Source organism: Setaria italica, chromosome VII (genome assembly GCF_000263155.2).
Source record: "Setaria italica strain Yugu1 chromosome VII, Setaria_italica_v2.0, whole genome shotgun sequence".
Lineage (NCBI taxonomy): Eukaryota > Viridiplantae > Streptophyta > Magnoliopsida > Poales > Poaceae > Setaria > Setaria italica.
The window spans coordinates 32,619,665-32,629,609 of NC_028456.1; the positions used below are offsets into that span (position 1 = coordinate 32,619,665).

At 45.6% G+C, this 9,945-nt stretch overlaps 1 protein-coding gene across 1 annotated transcript; it reads right to left on the reverse strand.

Moving 5' to 3' along the window:
• Positions 1-245: 245 nt before the first annotated feature.
• LOC101784793 (translocase of chloroplast 90, chloroplastic) lies at positions 246-3,900 on the reverse strand. The gene is made up of 3 exons (XM_004977097.2): positions 3,754-3,900; positions 3,435-3,562; positions 246-2,810 (listed from the first exon to the last, which is right to left on the reverse strand). The coding sequence occupies exons 2-3, from the start codon at positions 3,547-3,549 to the stop codon at positions 586-588; spliced, it is 2,340 nt and encodes a 779-aa protein (XP_004977154.1). The 5' UTR covers positions 3,550-3,562; positions 3,754-3,900; the 3' UTR covers positions 246-585.
• Between the last annotated feature and the right edge of the window lie 6,045 nt (positions 3,901-9,945).

The window sequence follows — 9,945 nt, forward strand, 5'->3', positions numbered from 1 at the left end:
TATTCCTGACCACCGTGATGCAAGGCAACATTCAAGCACTAAATTTTGCCATTTCGCCTTTATTTTTTTTTATCTACATGTGTATTCGCTAAACCAAAAGTGCTATCCATCTTCGTGCACTGCAGAAATAAAGCCTTCTCTTGGACATCTTGTATGCCATCCAGCTTTAACACGAGAAAGGAAAAATAGTAATGTCTACTTTCGAAACAAAAAGAAAAGATGATTTTCCTCAATGTATATCGATATGGCTCAAGGTTTGTATCTGTCTCTTATTAATAGAATCTCTCTTTTACTTGCAAGGCAGAAAAAAAATTGAGTTGGTGATAGACACACAAAACGGGATGTCAAAACATTGTGTGATGTCTAAATTCAAAACTGGGCCTGATTACATTATTAAAACCTCTAGCAGAACAACTCTTCTCATGGAAAATGCCTCCTTAACTATACTCAAAACTCATATACAAGAATTCTGTACAAGTTGGAACCCTAGATGAAGATAAGCCATAGCTTCAGAGTAGCAGTGAATCTTGATGCTGCTGAACATCTAAAACCACAGTACGGCTGTCTTCTCCTTGTATCTGTTATTTAGTCATCCAGGTAGGTGTCAAACTGTTGCTCGCCTTTATCAGCTGCTCCTGATCTTCTCCTAAAGAACTGGATCAATGAGACAACTGCTATCAGAGCTATCTCAGCATGGTCTGATGTGCTAGTCCTGATGCTGAGCTTGCCTAGATTACTACTGTTTAGTTTAGCACCGACTGACATTTTTGATCCGCGACCCAGTCGAAAGTCTGAATGAAGGTTGGCCCCAATCACAGTTTCTTTATCGAAGGACAATGCAGTGACCGAGACAGTGATGCTCTCTTCCCTCACAGGGTAATCTTTTCCCCGTGCTGTTATCTCCACTCCACCTCCATGTGCCACTTGTCCACAGCCAGCCATTCTACCAGCATTGGCTATCAGCTGAACTCGTTTCCCAATGGTAACAGAGTCTTCTAACTTGGCCCCAGCAAAGTACTTGTTGCCAAACTTTGTTACAGAAATGCCACCTCCAGTAGTGTTCCAACGCAGATTGCGGAATTTGGCATCCCCATGAACAGTACAAACCAAATCTCTGCTTGCCGTTTGCATATCCATACCCCCCATCAAGGAGCAGCCTTTCTGATCAGAATAACTTACTGAACATTCTGAATGGATATACATGTCCTCTTTGTCCTTTCTCATCTGACCTGCAATTGTCGCAGAGACATTCTTTTTCAACTCTTGAGATGCTTCAAAATTGATTGCATCAAACCCGATATCATGGTCCCATCCTTGGGGGTCTAAAACTGGTCTAAACAACTGATCATCTGTTATGATGTGGCGGTAGCGATGCACAGGATAATCAGAGTCAAAAGTTAGTGGAATTTCCATATCTGACATGTGCACAACCTCTGGGGACGCACTCTCTTCATAATCATCTGCAACTTCATCGTTCTGAGCTTCAGTAAGCCTTTGCCTTCTGATTCCCTCTTTCCACTGTTTCTTTAGGTACAAAGTCTCGCGGTAGTCCAGTTCATCAAGATATGCAGACTTTTGTTCATTTGTCAATTTTTCATATTCAGATTTCTTTAGTATGCGGAAGGGTGGTAGTTGATCATATTCATCCTCCTCGTCTGACGTTTCTGTCAGTTCACCATCAATACGATCTGAACTTGATGAAGAATTAGGCTTAAGGAGTGTAGAAAGAAGATGAGGCAGTGAAGGTAGCCTGTTATTTGCCGGTGACAGTAGGAAGCTATCTTGAAACTTAAGCAAGGAATTTGCTTCTGCCAGTAACTTAGTTGCCCCACACAGCAGCAGCAGTTCTGATACCCATACCTGCCCATTTGGTAAGACTCTTTCACCTTTGGTGTTTCGTCTGCACATAGGATGATTGTCTACCAGAACAACAGGATTATCTAGCTGCGTGTTGGAAACTGCTGCCTGGATATGCCGCTGTACCACATTCTTGCAGTAACGAGTATAGGCATCATATTCCAAAGGATAACCATCTGGCCCTTCAGGAGGAGATGAGGAACAGTGAGTCATAACAAGGACAGTATTGAACCACATTGAAGAACCCAAGATGTCAGTCATAAGCTTCAGCAGTGGGTAATCACTGTATCTGCTGTTAATGTGGTCCAGTCGCTCAAAATATAAGACGATATCAGGTGGGGATCGCTTAATGAAGCGCTTGACAGAATTCAGAATCTTCCTGTTCCTCCTTTGGCCATGGTAATGGGGTATCAGGCCAGGTGTGTCGATAACCGTGACTCTTATTCCTTTGATTGTTCCTTCAATCTTCTTTATCCTATGAGTAGCAGGAACTAGAGCATCAGTGGCAACCTTTCTCTCATCGAAAATCGAATTGATTGTGGCACTCTTTCCCACACCAGTCTTTCCCAGAAGAAGAATTCGCAAGGAGAGGTCCAGATCAGGCCCACCAGGTGCTTCTTGCTGTGCTGCTATAACCCTGGCTTTGTTGATAGCGAGGTTGGTTCTCCTGGCATCTGATTCACCAGCTTTAATCAAGTTTGCAAGCTGCAATCTGTAAAGCACCTGAGCAACTACATCAGTAGTGGGAGGCACTCCAGTCCTGTATACTAGCCGCAGAAACTTGATTTGAAGCGCCTCAACTTTCATCAGTGGATCTGATTTTTTGTTATCCTCATCTTGTTGAACAAGACCAGGATAAGTAGCACCAGAACCAGTTGTGACCTCCGATGCACGGCTGTCATTGGAAGGAAATCTATTGGCAGAAACAGTCTCCACAACCTCATTATGTGCACCTGAACCACAAATTTCAACAAGTGAGCTGCATTTAGATTAATATGAGAACAAGGGTAAATTTTTAACACAAATGATTTCAAGTAATGTTTGTGTTTGATGAAACTGAAAACCATAAGTAGAAAGAGGGGGTTTCAGGAAAGTAAATGACATCAGGATATAGTAGACAGAAAATAAGAAGAGATGATAACAGTGTAACATGGCAGCCCCCATGCTTCTAATTTTCCATCAAGACCATATAGTGGAACAGCAGAAACACATATAACTAAAATGCCTTGTTCAGAAAGCCCCTCCCGCAGCACCATCTACAATGAATCCTAAAACATTTCTAAAAGCCAAACACAACCATCCACAATGCCGAACCAGGAATACAAATTGGCCAACCCAGCAGCCCTCACTGCAAGCACATTAAAATCACAACCACACATCAGAGAGCCCCTTTCTCACTCGTAACTATACCCCTTATGATGGCAAATGGCATGAAATGCACCATCAGGCCGTCAGTTTATCCAATTACATATCCAAAGGCAGGTTTCAAGTAATCAAGAAACACACAACTAGAACTTAACCCTTCCTTGTTCATGCTAACAAATCATCATCAGGTAAACAGGGTCAGGAAAAAGTACCATCCGCATCGCCCTCGGAGGCGGCGGCGTCGGCCCCGGAGGAGAGGGCGAAGGGCCTCGCTGACAGCAGCGACGACCCGAGCCGGTACGAGATCCAGTCCCTGAAGTTCATCATCACCCCTCTTCACCTGCAAATCACGGATAAACAGAAACCAAATCAGACAGCAATCTCTACCCGGGTCGGGGGCCAAGAAAATCCCAATCTTCCGCCCTCTCCCCTCCCTGTTCCCCTGGGCCCATCAAATCGGTCGTCGCACATAGCCAAGAAACTCTGAACAACGGAAACATAGCTTGATAGGGTTTCGGAATTTGGTGCTACCTTGTCGGAGCCCGCGGGGGAGGCGGCGTTCTTGGGAGAAGGGGATGAAGCGATAGATGCCGGGAGATGAGGTGGGGTTTCTTGGATTTCCTTGTTGTGTGGCTCGTGGGTGGGGGCTTTCGAGAGTCCGACCGGGGCAGAGTCCTCGGCGGCGAGCGTCGGATTTTGTCACATTTGGTAGGAGGCGAGACCGACCGGCGCACGAGTCCATGGCGGGTGGGCCCAGATCGCAGGAACTGTATTTTTTGCCAAGGAATTTAATTGTACTATTTATATTACTCTGATCTGATGAACAGTGTGCAAGTTACGGCAGAATTTTCAAGAGGAAAAGGAAACAGAATCTCCGGGGAAAAGACTGGAGTAGGCAGAACTACTGTTATCTAATCAACGCTTTTCATTTCTTTTTACATCGCCGAATTCGACCTCGAATCAACCTTCTCAGCATCGTGATTCTTTGAGTGTCCAAGAAACCTAAGAACTAACTCGGTAGAAAATGCACTAGCAAGACCAAGGGAGGGACTGAAAGTTAGTTGGTGAAGACGTACTGGTATCCTACATGTTACATACATCAAGTGATGGCTATGGTAATAACATCATGAAAGAACGAGACGACCCATACGATCCAATTTCATTTTTATTAAAGACTTCTTTCATCTTTTTTTAGGTAAGGATAAAATATCCAGCCTCCACCTCTTTTTATCATGGTTGACGACCATGCTACCACATAAGTTGGCAATAATGATTGTTTCGTGTGACGACTTTTAATTATATGATAAGCGCTACTATTGTCTTCATTTGTCTTCATTCGTAAGGAGGTAACATGCTGCATACAATACTATGACACGCTTAAGGTTTTTTTAATGAAACGATGTTGTTTATTAGAAGAGAGGATATGGATCTAATTCATTAGTTTTTGAATAATGATCCAGTTCAACGAATGTAAAGTCCTTCTCCAAGTTTGTACTCAATTTTGTGAGAAGCAGCATGTTGTGTGCCATATTTGTTTTGAGCTAGTGCAGGTAGAAAAAGTATTTCTTTCTTTTAAAAAATAAAGCGGTTTGACTCGTGTGGTCTTATTAAAGATAGCCCCGAGGCTTTGGCAACGACATCACCCTAGCTCATGACTAAACAAGTCACGTACACTGTCTTGTTCGAGGCTCAAAGCACGTAACCATGATCTGCAACCTCAAGTGGGAAGGAAATCCAAACCGAGCACGGCCTCGGTAAATATGAAGGGAGCAGGAGTTGGAGGGGTGGACGGCGGCGGCGGTGAGAATCAGCGGAGCGCCGCCGGTGTCGGCCTGTCTCTCTCCCGGGGACGCTCCACGTTTTCCTCAACCGGCGGCACGACCCACAAGATCCCGGCGGCCGGCACCGCCCCCGGTTCACCAAGCTGTCATATTTCCAAACTCGTCATCAGCTTTCTTTATAATCGTGTTGGATTGCGTTTTTTTCCTTTTCTTTTGCTTGAAAAGGGTGGTGGGCTGGTGGCATATGCTTTGTACTTTTTGGTTCACCGTAGAGTTCAGAAAATAGAAAAAAAAATTGCGTGCCGTCCACTTTCAGCTGGCTTCGAGGCACAAAGAACCGGTAATGAATTAGCCAAGGAACTTTTGTCACTAAGTTAAGCTTGTCTTCTGTTATCTATTGGTGTTACTATTTCTATACAGTTATCTCTACCTTTAAATACAGAAGACATATTATGCTTTGAAGTCAATTTGAAGCTAAATAAAGCGTGGAAACAACTTAAAATAGGAATAATTATACAGTTTTTTTTTGCTAAACATACTAATAGATTGACCATTGTTTATATGAATTTTAGCTTTTCCAAAATAAATGTATCCTGTATTTTTATCACATACACAGAGAGAGAGAGTACACGCACGAATTTTTCATGTCTCTACATACTGCGATCTCTCTCTTTTGGACTACAGTCGCCGGACCTTTTCTTCTTTTTTTTGGTAACAATTACTTAAACTTGTATTAGTAGGCATACCAGGGACCAGAATGCAAAATTCAACGCGCGATTGGCGCCTCGGCTCTAGTTAAAAGCGGCGCGCCACCGCGGCGAACACACGGAACACAGACGCCAAGAAATTCGCTCCTCCTCTCCTCTGATCTCCTCCCGATTCGGCTCACGGTGAGCTCTACGCTCACGACGAGCGCGGCACCTAGCCCTCGATTGCTTCTCCATCTCTCGTGTGAAAGCCGCGCGCGAAGTCGTTCCTTTTTATTGGGGGGATTTCCTTGGGTTTCTTCTCTCTTGTCCTTGCTTCAATTCTTGTCCGTCGTTGAATAGCGTATGGACGTATGGTAGTCGCGCTAGCGTGGTGTTGCCGGACAGGGGAGGGTGCAGGGCCGAGTAGGCGTTTCGCCCAACACTTGGTGGGCGCGCAGGGATTGTTTCGAAGGGGGTGCTTCCGTGCGAATGCGAGCTCCTGCTGGTTCCTCACGCAGGAATCTGTTGCGCGCATAGGCGTCTGCCTGCCTGGCACACCGCGCGGGCTATTGAGAGGAGCCTAGATAGATTTCCGTTAGGGCCCGTTTGTTTGCCAGGAATCGAATCTCATTCTAGGAATGAAATTTTAGATTCAATAGGAATTGAATTACCGAGAATCTGATTCATTTCAATTATCTTGTTTGGATGCACGTGGAAACTCATTCTTAGAATTAGATTCCAAATATTATTTGGTTGATTAGAAAATCAAATGGAACTCCACAGTCCACAGCAATGAACCGAGAGAGACCTGGACCTGGCACCATTTAAAATCCTTTCTGCAAATAAATGCTAAATTAACAGGGAGCATTGCACTGGTAATGTTCGCCAACAGTTCGCCCTAAATCAAGTACTGCGTACTGTTTTGTGGAACTGCACGCACGCATGTTTGAATACAAACTTACAATGCTCGTGCTGTTTTAGGGGTTTTCATGGGGATCATGGTCTGATCTCGCGTGGGCATAATTTGGGTGGCCGCAACGTACTCCGAAGCAGCAAGAGCAGCCAGATCTATTGTGAGGTCAGGAGCTGGGCGGTCGGCCGGATGCAACCCAATGGGTCGACCCGGCCCATTCCCATCCCTAGTCTGCGGCCCATCTGCTTCGCCTTAGTTTATATCCAGCAGTGTAGCCAGCACCTGTAGCTCCTTGTAGTTCAGGCGTTCAGCTACACAGCCAGGTCCTTTGAAATGTTGGGATGCAATAAATATTTGCTTCAGAAAAAAATGGATGGATATTGATTGTCTGTACTATATAGTATAATTATATATGTAATGAGAAATAAAGTCGTGATCCTTTGATAGGTAATAATAATCTTTAGCACATATCAAATGCCATTAATTGCATTACTTCAATTTATACAAAAGAATCCCTGGCATTCACGCAAGATATGCGGTATCTCCAAGTATAAATTGCATTCACCTCATCCATTTTTCTAACTTGTACAATACAAAGCATACCAACTCAAAAGGTACGTGCCCCGGCCAGAGCTCTCCTCTCCTTCCATGGTGGCGATGCAGCAGTAGACATGCATGTACTCTTCACAGCAATGTCCTTGATGCCCCTGATCACGGGGGTGACAAGGCAGGTGGGCGGCCCCCGACATGCATGTGTTCCGCAAGCACTCTTTAATTTGTTGGTGCACACTCTCCTGCTTCTGAATGTGGAGGATGGTATCTACTTCATGTTCTGACTATGATTCGGGATATTATGATCAAGATCCATTCACGATTTGTGGTTTGTTCCGATTACGCCTATGCTATGATTTGTGGTTTGTTCTGATCACGCCCATGCTATGATTTGTGGTTTGTTCCGATCACGCCTATGTTGCCAAAGATTGTGGTCATGCAGAGTACACGAGGTAAAACGGTCTGCAAGGGGCGTCCAGCTTGGTTTTTCCCTACTCAACCTATCCAATCTGCATTCCAGCGTGCGGCACTTTGACCATTAATATCTCATATGATGATGTTCACATCAGATATATCAAAGTGTTTTTAAAAAAAATATGAATCTAATTAACGATACCAAAAACTTGTATAGTATAAACTGCATTTTTTTTATTACTGTTACTCAAAGATCAACAAGTTTGAATCTTCAGTTTCGTGCGCACCTCACAAATACAAAAAGGAGGATGCACCTAGCGGGTAGTGCTAAGCAACATGTAACATGTTGATGGGGAAAGAGAGAGGGTCAGAGGCAGGGGCTTTCTGGAGTCTGGACGTACGGTAACACGCACGGTAGCCTGAACTGACGGGGTCGTCAAAATAAACTAAAAAATTGTCATTAGAATCTAGTGTTGATATACAGATAGAATGGTCACAGGAAATGAGGTCGGTGGCTCGTTCCACGACCCCGGGAACGTCGTCCCAATTCGAGAGTCGGGATCGAACTGGGTCACTGTCCCAATTTATACTGGATCGCCGTCCCATCCGTCCCATCCCAATGGGTCATGAGGTCTGAATCAACCTCGAGATCACCAGGAAAAAGAGGAAAACAGCCAAACAGGAGTGGGAAGGATGCTGCAGTAGAGATTGAGCAAGGACTATCTGCGGGGGCTTAGGGGGCAACGGGGGAGGTGCTGTAGCAGAGGATTAGTGCGGACATCTAGGGACGGCGGCAGCTTCAGGAGAGACAACGAGAGGGAGGAAGAAGATAACTGCTGGCGGCGTGCATGCTGCAACAAATGAGGCAAAGCAAGGTTGAGGTGGGCTGTACAGCCCAGTAAACTGCAGCCCATCTAACTCTTTTCTTTTCTCCTTTTCTTTTTTTCTTTTTTTTCCTTGGTTTCTATAGCTTTGACTGTTCTCGATCCTGTACCTCCTAGGGTCATCAACCCGGCACTTCTTGGTTCACGTACCATTTTGCGAATATTCATCCTGAAAGGGTATACCTCTTTCGTACCACAATTTTTATAAAGTGTCGACTCTCGATCTCGTCCCTCGACCTGGGAACTTTGTGACTATGAGACAGATAGCATATAGGTAGATACATGAAGGTAGATTTTAAATTAAATAAATTTTACGAGTAAATAAAATTTTTGTTGTAGAATAAAAAGAATAAAAGATGAGACAAATTGCTCGCAAACCCGCTGACGTTCCTACTTGATGCTGCATGACAAGCGAGGTCACGTGATTGAGTAACTGCGATTGGCAAAAGGAAACAAGGGAGAGCACAGAGCACCGGAGAGGAACAATATCCCACCCCACACCCGCTCTCTCAGACTACTCTCGTCAAAATAAAATAAGAAATGGCCATTAAAACTAGTGCAGAATATTTTTTCCTCATCTTGACGTGCAGATTTCTCAAAATTCCATGACCAGTACATAGCTATAGATAGACATACGGCCTTATAGATAGATTATATGCTAGATATATATTTTGCATTAATTAATTTTGTGAATAAAATTCGGCACAGCTTATTGTTTAGAATAGTGAAAAAGAATAGTAAAAAAGAAAAAGAAATTGAGACCACCGGCCGGCAACCCCGCTGTGACGTTTCTACTCGGCGCTGCGTGAGAAGCGAGGGCACATGCTGGGCCCGCGCGTCAGCCTCTCTCCCTCTGTTCCACTCGCTTTCAAAAGGAAAAAACGAGAAACGAGACCCGACGAGAGAGAGCACAGTGCACAGAGCAGCCGGCGAGGAGCCCTCAGCCTTTTTCCGTTTCCTGAATCCTGACCCCCGCTCGCCGCCGCCTGCAAAACTCGTCCCTGTCCCTCACCCTCGCGCTCAGATCCACCAAACCCTGTCCAGACTCGCCCGCCGCCGCCGCCGCCGCCGCCGCCCGTATTTCCGTCGTCGTTCTCCGCGGCGCGCGTTGTGGGGGTGCTCTCCGCGAGGTTGTTTGGCGGAGGCCGGAGGGTTTTAGACAGCGAACCGGAGGGGATGAGCAGCTGGAAGATGCTCGGCGGCGACTCGGGGGACCTCGCCGACGAGTGCTGCTTCATGTGCAAGGACGGCGGCGACCACCTCCGCGCCTGCGAGTTCAAGTAAGCTGATGACGGTCTTGTGTTTTGCGTTGTGCTAGACTGCTAGCTGCTGGCTTGTTCCGGCGATCCGGCGTGTTCTCGTGCTCTTCCACGCTGCGTGCACGGTGCACCTCTACCGATCCGTGTTTGTGTTTTACGTGCTCTAGCTGCTGGCATGTTCCGGCGCCGGCAATCCGGTGTGTTTTCGTGCTCGTCGCGCTGCATGAAGCT